This window comes from Pteropus medius, unplaced genomic scaffold (genome assembly GCF_902729225.1).
Source record: "Pteropus medius unplaced genomic scaffold, Ma_sr-lr_union100, whole genome shotgun sequence".
Taxonomy (NCBI): Eukaryota; Metazoa; Chordata; class Mammalia; order Chiroptera; family Pteropodidae; genus Pteropus; species Pteropus medius.
Window position 1 is genome coordinate 3,249,628 of NW_024348533.1, and position 10,295 is coordinate 3,259,922.

The following is a 10,295-nucleotide window of genomic DNA, read 5'->3' on the forward strand; positions in this document are numbered from 1 at the left end:
GGACAGAGACCCTCAGTGCCAGGACAGAGTGAGTGGCTTCATCCGAGCACAGGAGCCCATGTCCCAGCCCCACACCCAGGCCAGGCCCTCACCACTGCCATCAGGGGTGGCCCGGACATAAGTGGGCAACATGCAGAGGGAGGAGACCTCTCCTCGAAGCCCCTTGGCCATGGCCTCCCGCATCTGTGCCTGCACTGCTGCCAGCTGCTCAAGATTCAACCGGAACGGCTTCAGGGTCTCCTCCAGCAGGCGCCGGTGGGCAGCAAGGCGGGCAGCCACAGCCGTCACCATTGCCACACCCCGTCCACCCCCGTCCACAGAGGGGATGAAGGAAACATCACATTCAGGGGCCAGGAGCTTCACCGTCTCCTGCAGGATGCTGAGGAACCTACACAGACACATACCAAGCGTACCCTGGCACCTGGCCCTGACCCACAGGGCTTACTGAAGCCCTGGGCCCTATCACTACAAATCAGTTCAATTCTAAATCTATCTGTGCACCAATCACACACCCAGTGCCCCCAGGGACCCGTCCCTTGAACAGGATCTTTTCTCTCCTCTGACCTCTTCTGGCATCCCACCCTCCCTCTGGCCTCACTGTGCTCAGGTGCCATTAATACTCACTGCCCTCTGGGTGTGTGTCACAAACACAAATGTTTCTGCTCATACAGGATCTTGTGTTTTCCCAATACCTGGGGTGTTGCTCAAACACTCGGCCCCCCGTGGCCACAGCAATCTGAAGCGTCTGCTGCTCCCGGCTATGCTGGAGGCGGTTGAGGACGGCGGCCAGGGCAGCAGCACAGAGCCGGGCAGCCCGCGTGCACACAGCCACACACACGTACTGCACGAGCTTAGTGTCCGAGGCCCTAGGGCTCAGGCCCAAGTCCTGCAGGATGGCATGTACACGGGCTGCCCCAGCCAAAGGGCTAGGGAGGACAGGGTGCCACTTTGAGGCTCAAGGAGCCCAGATGCTTCCTTCCCCGTTTCCCCCGAAACCCCGTGGCTCCCTGGGGACAGAGCAGCCTCCACACTCCCAAGTGGAGAATCCCCTGGTCTAATCCTACTAGTCTCCCACACTCACTCCTCCATCTCAGCCACATGCTCCAGGAGTATGCTTCCTCGTTTCAGCAGGGCAGGGGAGGTGCAGCCACCAAAGAGGACCCCGAGCTGGGCCAGGTGAGCCAGCACCAGCCGCACAAGCTCACCCAGGTACAGGCCCCCAATCATCTTCTCAAACCTGCAGGAGGGAAGAGTAGCTGAACAGAACCTTTCCTAAGCCCTCGGCCCACCTGGCCCCACTTGCCAGTGTCTCCAAGGAGGGGTCATTTTCTTTGGAGTCCCAAGACTAGAGGTTTCAGAAGCAAATAGCCTCCCAAGAGACAGGTGGGTGTTTACCCAGACCCCACTGCCTTCTCTGGCTTAGGGTTAGCGGCCTTCTGGAGTATGGCAAGACATAAAGAAGGGCAGGGGACACTTCACTCAGCTACCCCCAATCTCTAACTTGTCAGGGCTAGCCAGAGGCAGGAATAAGGGAGAGCCAACTGTTAAAAACTAAGTTCTAGAACCTTGAGCCCTTTCTATTTTGAGCCTGGCCAGGACCACTCAGGGAGCAATCTGGAGATGCTCAGAGGGAGAGGGTGGACCCCAGGGGCTGGAGCACAGGCAAGTGGAAAGGGTGGGGAGCAGAGCAGTAGTAGGGCTAGAGAAGAAGGTCAGACTACCTCTGGACACAAGGATTTAAAGACTCTTGATCCAGGGCATGGTCAAAGGTGGTCAGCACTGGCCCAAGGGCCCCATCATCACCAAAGGAGCCCCACTCAATACTGACGCAGACACGGCCCCGGTCCTCGTCCAGCACCGCCACATGCCGCGCCTCCTCCATGTAACAGGCGTTGGTGCCAGTGTCTGTCAGGGATGAGCCCATCAGGGCCTGCCCACTAGGCAGCCATGCCTCCCACCTACTGCCACAAATGGCCCATGGCTCACCTACAACGAGCCCGACCTCACATGGCCCAGCCCCTGGTTCACAACCCATCATGGTGCCCACCGTGTCATTCACCACGGCAACCACATCGATGCTGTAGGCCTGGACAGTGAGAGAACAGGGCAGAGAACCTGGGGGAGGGGCAGGGCTGGGGCCTTGTCTTTGAGGGAGATGCCCAGATCCCATGAAACATGCGTGTCCACATGCTCCCCGCATCTGTCACAGACACTCTGGACTCTCTACCAAACAGAGGGAGGTCTTCCTCCCATGCCATGTCTCTTTGGCTCCTCCGCCCCCAACTCAGGCACTGGAGCTCTCGGTGGCTCCCAACTTCAGCCAACCCCTCCAGAACACCAATGCCCCCCACAGGACCAGGACAAGGGGGAGCCAGCATGGCCTTGAAGACTGCACTGTAGGAACCTCGCGGGCTTCCCCTCATCCTGGCCTGGCTCTCCAAGCCCGTTCCTCCCAGCCTGGACCTCAGCTGCTCACACAGCACCTAAATGACTAGTCCAGAAGACCTGCCTTCTCAGGCATGTGCCCTTCTATAAAACTAGATCTTCCTCCCCAGCCTCAGCTTATGCACCTGGCAAAGTCCAGGTTGTGGTGGGCCCTCCTCAATGCTCCCAGAGTCATCGGAACCACCTCCTCAATGGGACAATCTTTTATTGGAATGCTTTCCCCACTATACTGTGAGGTCCTTGAGGACAGGGTCAAGCCTTTTTATCTTTTTTTCCCCTCTACAGTCCTGAACATCACTTTGACCTTTCTTGGTCTCAGTCTCTTCATTTAGAAAATGGGAATGTTAGTAGCATTTACCCCAGGGTTAAACTGGATAAAGCGAAAAAGGACAGCAGGCCATCCCGGAAGCACAGGCACCGCCTATGTTTGCCAGGCCCGGGCCCAGGTCACCGGAGCAGCCCTCCCACCGGCCTTGCCTCCACTCACCCCCTGCCTCTCGATAGCTTCTCGAAGCAATTGGACCACATCCTGGCCTTCCACTCCACTGCACCGAAACCCTTTAGTCCAGGAAATGAGGGAGCTCTGGAGGCAGAAAAGCTGGTCACTCCTCCAACGGCCTTCACAGGGCTGCGGCCCCTCCACCCACCGAGCCCATGCCCGCTCTGCCTCACCCTGTCCAGGCCTGTCTGGTGACAAGGGAAGGAGAAGTTGAAACCAAGCTGCAGGCTCTGATTGCTCACAGGGAGTGCATCCAAGAACTCAGACAGGCAGCGAGCAGCAAAGTCAAAGAGCTGTGGACACGGCGGGGGGCTCAGCTCTGCCCACCAGAGCCCCAGCCACCCTGCTGGGTCCCAAAGCCTGGGCGGTGAGCCCTTCTCACCTGCTGACCAGGACCCAGCATCACCTCTTGGGGAATCACAAACTCCTTGCTCCGGGGCTCCATCCAGTGCCCCTCGATGCCCGTCAGAGTCACCCACAGAACACGCAGTGAGGCCCCTGTGGCTCCCAGCTCCAGCACCACAAAGTCTCCCTGCTCTGGGGACAAGTAAGTCACAGAGAGGTATGCAGCTGGTGAGACCAAGCCCTCTGCCTTCCAGAAACATTCCCAAAGCCTGTGAAGTTTTTGTCAAGGGAACTTAGAGATGGGAACCTTAGAGATAGGGACAGGGATAAGGAACTTCCCCCTCCCTCAGATTAGAACCCTCTCCCCAAGCCTGGCCACCTGTCTTATTCTATGCCACCCACCAGTGCCATGTGGGGTGGACCCCACGTATGTGGGCAGCATCCGGACAGTAGGTGCAGGGCTGGCCTGCCCGCTCAGCTCCCGCTCCATGGACCCCAGGAGGCGGGCTTGGATCTGCCGTAGCTGTGCCCCCGTCACGTTGAATTGCTGCAGGCACTCTTGTACCTGGGGAGAAACAGGCCTACATCTGGGCAAGAGACCTAGCCGAGTTCCCCAGCCCCAACTAGGACAGGACAGCCCTGCCCAGCTTTCACCTCCCCTCACTAGGCCAGACCAGCACCGCTCCCTCGGCTCCCCCAGGGCTGGCCTGAGTGCCCTCTGAGTCTCATTGCTTTCTCCAGCACCTGCTCAGCCCCACCTCTCACCTCCTAACATACCCAGGCTTTCTGGCCGCTCTCAGCCTGCACCCAGGTCCTGTAGCCTCAGAAGGCTCCTTTCTGGAGGAAAGATCCACTCACTTTCTTCTGTTCCTTTCCTTTCTGGCTCCCTCTCAGCTCCCTACATCCCCCGCCCCTTCTACTTCACTGAATGCTGGATTTGGCGAGGCCTTTTTCCTGTCACATCACCTTGAGCCAAGCTGCTCAGTGAGTTGTCATTGAATGAGCAAATGAATGAACACATGCATGAACAAACCTCAAGTTCAGGTGCTTCCTGCTTCAGATCCACTCCATTCTGGAGCCCGAGCAGACCCAGCCCTCACTTTTTTTTTTTTTAACACACCATCAACATTTATTGCTCAGCTCTCCCCAGTAGGCCAGTGCTGAAGCTGGGAGGGCGGGCCTCCACAAGGAGTGGTTGGTCTGGGGGCTCGGTGTGGCCACCCTGATGTGCCTTGGGGCCTGTCAGTCCTCCCCCTGGGCTTCCCTGGCCCAGAATTCCTGTGAGGCCTGGGACTGTGTCAGACCCAGGAGAACTGCCTTTGTGGAGGAGCAGGGCATATAGGGAGAGGTCCCGTGAAGCCTCGAACCCACAAGTCCAACATCAGCAGGTGACAGGAGCGAAACTCAGGTAAGGAACCCAGGAAAAAGTGACAGAGAGTCTGAGGGTGAGGTGGTGAGGAGAGTTTGGAGGCAACACCTCAGTGACAGCCCTCCCCTCAGTTGGTCATCCTTCCCACGACACTGGCCAAGGCCTGCCTACGCGTCCAGCAACATCCTAAGCACTGAACGCAGCATGGCCAGCCAAGGCCCGTCCTTGTGGAGCTCACATACTATAGTGTAGGGGCAGAAAATAAGCAAATAAACAGATAATATGTTCTGGTAGTAATGGTAGCTATTTAAAAAAAAAAAAAGCAGGAATGGAAGTCCGAGAGTGACCCCAGAGGAAGAGATATTTTCGGATATTGGTCAGGGAAGTGCTCCCTGTGGAGGTAACCTAAATAAAGGAAGGGAAAAAGCCACTTGAAAATCTGGGGGAAGAACATAAAGGGATTTTCTTCAGTGCAAAGGGATGAAGTTGGGGGAAAGCTGGGCCAGGAGTGGGTCAGAGTGAAGGGAGGGAGGAGCAGGCAGGGAGAGCAGAGGACAGGACACCCCTGGTTCTTCTCCACCAGAAGCCTGTGGGGAGCTTAAGAAGACCCCTGCCAGGGAGGAGAGGCCACCCCCTGAGGGAGATGGGATGACTGTCCCACCACTGCTTTAGAAAGAGAATGAGAAAGAGAAACCTGAGGTCCCAAATGACCCTGATGGGATTGCCAGAGGTTTAATTCCGCGTTTACATTACAGTAGATGCTTCCAGCAGCCATGTATGCTCCAAGGGGTTATTCCTGTTACGAATGAGGAAACTGAGACTCAGAGAGGAACTGAGTTTTCTGTTCTACTGAGCAAAAAGGAAAATAGCACCTACTTCTCAGAGATGCTGTGAGCACTGAGATGGGGTGGGACAGTGGCTGGCCTGTAGGTCCTGCTCACTGAAATGTGGGTTCCCTCTCCTCAGAACACAAGGTATAGCCAGCCTGGAGAGCCAGATTCCATGACCCTTCTGGTGACAAAAAGAGACCTGGGAGAGGGGTGGGGACTCTGAGATGGGCTGCACTCTGACCACACATGGTCATCTAACCTCCTCTGATTGCCATGGGAAAGGCAGCCAAGGGTGAGCCTGTGATGCTGAGGGGGGCCAAGGCCATGGAAAATGTGGTCTCCCTGTGAAGTTCCCCAAAGCCAAAGGGAATTGTCTTTACACAGCAGATGTGTGCAATGAAGCCAACAGGGCAGGTGTGGGACTGGCACAGGAGCCTCAGGAGGCAAGTGAGTGAGAAGGTGGTGGCGGGCCAGGCACCGCGGCTGGCATTGTTCACGTCTGCAGCCCTGCCATGGGCTATGCACAGAGAAAATGTTTACAGCAAGGTCTAGGGCAGAGGTTGGACAATGGTAAAGTGGGAGCATGAAATGCAGAGAGGAGTGATATGCTCACAGTTTGGGCAGCAAGCCAAATCCAGCAGATGTCAGAATGAGCCAGAAAACTAAAGAAGCTGCAAGGGACACTGAAGGGCTTGTCCACGAGCCTCCTCTGTGCAGGCCTTTTATTAGCTCCACTAGCTCCCTTAACCTTCCCAGGGGTAGAAGGACCCAACTTTCTTTTCCTCCATTTTACTGATGAGGAAATAGAGACTAAAGGATATGAAATGGCTTACACAAGTGTTTCCTGCTCTAGGATGTGGTATACAAGGGTTCTAAATCTTGATCAAGACGACAGGAAAAAGAGAAATTCACTTCTGAGCTCACTTCTGAGCATGCAGGCTAAGCCGCGCCATAACCTCCAAGTCTGGCTCAGCACTATCATCTCTGTGTGTCTGACGTGTGGAGGACAGACAGCAAGGCCCGGAAGAGTGACCAGAGAAGTGGGGACAGGAATGCCTTAAGAACACAGCTTTCTACCAGAAAAATCCAGGAAGGTCCTTTCTAGACCATGTCAACCTGTTCTGGGCAGGGGTGGCATCTGTGTGACAAGGTGGCCAAAGCAATATGTTTGGGGTCAAAACACCTCAGCTCAGGTTCCTGTCGTGCCTTAACCCAAGGCACATCACCTCTGGGAGGCCCTCTTCCTGAGCTGTAAGATGAGGAGAAACCCCCCACCTTGCAGTGGTGTGGAGCCTTGGAGGAGATAGCTACCAGATCAGATATGAAAGTGTTGGCAAACCCAAAGGGGCTGCACGGCTGTGAGCCAATCCTGCTCTTGACCACCTTGAATGGGCATAAGACAGGGACTCAATGCTGAACTTACCAGCTCAGAGTTGGCTGAGGGGCAGGGCAAGCCCTCCTGGGGGTAGCAGAGGGCTCCTTCCCCTACAGGCCCAGTGGGGTCCATGTGGTTCCGCAGAGCAGGGGAGGCCACCTACAGGAGGAAAGGGACAGCCCAGGTGAACCATTTACTCTACAGGCCCTGGGAGGCTGTGACCCAGATCCTTAACTTTCTTCCTTCAGAAGGGGACCAGGAAGGAAGCTATGGGCAGAATTCAGAACCTCTGACCACTAAAGATCCTTTAGTAATCAACCAGAACGCCCTCATTTTCCAGAACTACTTCTAATGAGAGAGCACCGGGAAGGCTGATTTCTATTCCCAATGCCATTCATTCATTGTTATTCATTCACATTTAGTGATGCCTGCTATGCTGGATGCTGGGGTACAGAGAGGCCACAGGGCCCCATCCTCAGGGACCTCACAGCCTTACCAGCAATCACAGTGGGATTGACATAGGCAGCAATCTAGATGGACTTGCTGCTGTGCTGGGAGTTCAGGGATGTCTAGAGCTTTAGGAACAAAGGGTGTGAGGTAAGAAGGGGCCAAAGTTGTGCTTGGAGCAACTAGCGAGCTGGACTGTGGATGTTTTGCCAAGTGAGATGTGTAAATTTCTTCCTGAAAGAAGATGGGGACAGGTGTGGATTTGTGCCACCAGTGGCACAAACTTTAGGCCGTTCAGTTATGACTTCTTTGAATTTCAGTTTCTTCATCTGTAACATAGGAGGAAATAATATCTACCAGCACAAAGTTGTCGTGAGAATTAAGTGGAATAACATCTGGGAAAGTACTTTGGGAAGTTTAATGTGCAATATAAACCTTGGCTCCTGGGTGGGTTTGGGAAGGGGCAGCAATGCAGAGCTGAAAGGACCCTGTGCTCAGAGCTACTGCCCGCCGCCACCCGCCCCTCCCTGTCCCTCAGTCTTGGGACCTGGTTTTCCTCATCTGCTAAATGGGGACCAACAGAGGTCAAAGGGCTGCACAGGGCATTTGAGATCATGAGAGTGACAGAAACTTGCTCAGTGTCTTCCGACTTATCTAGCTGAATCTGAATACATTTCATAGCTGAAACTCTATGAGCCTCAATTTCCTCTTCTAGAACGGGACAAACATTCAATTCTTGTGAAGATGAAAGGAGTTAATTCTGAAAGTCCTTTGCACACTGTAAAGGACTGTAGAAATGTCAGGTATTGTGCTCACTCAAGCTAGAGCTGGTATTGCTGTTCCAGCAAGTTCCTGAGGGAGCCTGAGGTGATCCAGGTGCCCTTCAGGGGTGAAGGGAAAGGGAGATGCAGTGGAGGGCCCAAGATGGGCAGAAAGCATCTGTCCACCGAATCATTCCACCTCTCTTCCTGGAACAGCAAACTGCAGGAAAGACACCCTTCCAGCCCTGCAGCCCCTCCCTACCTCCTACTCCCATCACTCCAAAGAACTTGGCCTCCCCGCGGTCACCCAAGATCTCCTAACCGCCCAGTCCCATCCTTCCCCTCAGTTTCCACCTACACTGCCCTCTCTCAGGCATGCAAAGCCATGGGCTCTCTCTTCACTGCAAAATCATCTGGTCCCTTGGCTTCAACAGTCAATCTCTCCTGGGTCCCCTTCCTAAGTCTCCGCTAGTCTTTGTGACTCCTTCTCTCCTCTCGCCTCAAACAGTAGGGCTCCCAGGTTTCTGATAGCCCTCCCTTCCACACTCCCTCTTTATCTCACTCATCCTCAAGATTTGATTAAAACCTCTGTGTGATGGCTCCCGATTCTACCCATTCTGAGCCAAATCCCAAATTCCAGTGGTCTGTTAGACATCACCCAGATGCTAGAGAGGCTCTTCAAACTCAGCAAAGCCACATTCATTTTCTCTTTCACTTTTGCCCATGACTCTTCTCCTGTCCTCCACGTTGGCTGGGGACAGCAGGGTTGTTAGCTCACACAGCTCTCCAGATTGCCTGTATACACCCCTGACCTTCACCACCTCTATACAGGCTGTTCTCAGGCAGGACAGCTGAGGGCAGAAAGACCCCTCCCAGTTCCCTTTGCCACTGCCATGGACCTTCCTCCCATCCGATTATTCCAACAGCCTCCTGACTGATACTGCAGCTCCAGCCGGTCTGCCTCCCCACCCCACCAATTCTCAATGCATCACCAGAGTGACTGTGCTAAAATAGATCTTATCATGTCATTCATTCCCTAGCTGGATCTCCCCTAAGAAAGAATGTAAATCGTCACATTGCTATGGCTCCCACTGCAGAAAAATGAAATCCAAAACTTTTTTGTGGCATTGCAGGCCGCTCATACTGTCCTCAGCCCAAGCATCTCTCGCTACTTCCCCTTATACTCTGGCCACACTGACCACAAAGCGTTGCCGTCTCCTGCTGTCCAGCCTTCGTTTGCCGTGTTCCCAGAGTCTGGAACCACTGTGTCTGAGTCACCTATGCATCTTTAAGGCCCAGCACAGGGTTCACATAGGTGGGTGCTCATACAGCTTTGTAAAATTGGAAGGGGGGATCTTATTCAGAGAACCAAGGTATTGGTTTCTAACAAATCTCCCCAGTCACATACACCTACACTCAACTTCTCAAGATGTCAAATGGGAATGTTAGTTCCACACACATTACAGGTCTGTTTCAAAAATAAAAGAGGGCAACTGAGGCAATTACCTTTGGAAAGGGCTAAGGGCTACATACGTGATAAGTTCTCCCTCTCGTTTCAAGGCCTGGCTAGCTCAGTCATTCATTCATTCACTCTTCTATTCATTCCCTCTTCTATTTGACATTTATTCAGCACTCCTACATGCCAGGGCCTGTGAAACTTCCACCAAGAAACCCCAGTATTTACTCTTTCAGTAAACCTATTTATGTCTGTCTTCTCCAGCCGAAGCCCTGCATGGAGGGACGTGTCTCCCAAATCACCAGATCCCCAGAGCCCAGCCCAGGGCCTGCACACATTTGAAGAACTGTGGGCCTCTTGGCCTCCCTCAGTTGAGTCGGCCACATGAAGCAAGCATGCCTTTGAGGGATGCTCGCTAGGGAGGGAGCCACCAGCGAGGACCAGCGGCTGTCCTTCCAGTCTCTATTCCTCCAGTTTGTGCCAAGCAGGAGAGATGAGGGTGAAGGTTGAGGCACACAAGAACTAAACAGAGGGGGAGGCTCTTACCCGTGAGAAGCAGCAGTTGTTCACTCTCCTCAGGCCTGAGCCCTTTTCTCGTGGCTTGCATCCAAAAGTGAAAATCACAAGTGACCTAAGTTATAATGTCCCCAAGCCCCACCCTCTTACTAGAAGCCAGCTAATTAAGAAAGGTGCACTTCCTTCTGAGCCTGCCCTAAGCAGAGCCCAGGGTAGGCAGTGCCATGATACAAACTTAAGCAAGATGACCAC

At 54.1% G+C, this 10,295-nt stretch overlaps 1 protein-coding gene across 1 annotated transcript in view; it reads right to left on the minus strand.

Moving 5' to 3' along the window:
• The window catches only part of HK3 (hexokinase 3), a 29,497-nt gene that overhangs the window by 13,224 nt on the left and 5,978 nt on the right, over positions 1-10,295 (minus strand). The window contains exons 2-12 of the mRNA XM_039880027.1: positions 10,074-10,127; positions 6,912-7,022; positions 3,692-3,854; positions 3,327-3,481; positions 3,118-3,237; positions 2,933-3,028; positions 1,987-2,086; positions 1,722-1,905; positions 1,082-1,237; positions 693-926; positions 93-388 (exon numbers count right to left, since the gene is read on the minus strand). Coding sequence (XP_039735961.1) covers positions 93-388; positions 693-926; positions 1,082-1,237; positions 1,722-1,905; positions 1,987-2,086; positions 2,933-3,028; positions 3,118-3,237; positions 3,327-3,481; positions 3,692-3,854; positions 6,912-7,022; positions 10,074-10,127 — 1,669 coding nt within the window. The remainder of the gene's footprint in view (positions 1-92; positions 389-692; positions 927-1,081; positions 1,238-1,721; positions 1,906-1,986; positions 2,087-2,932; positions 3,029-3,117; positions 3,238-3,326; positions 3,482-3,691; positions 3,855-6,911; positions 7,023-10,073; positions 10,128-10,295) is intronic.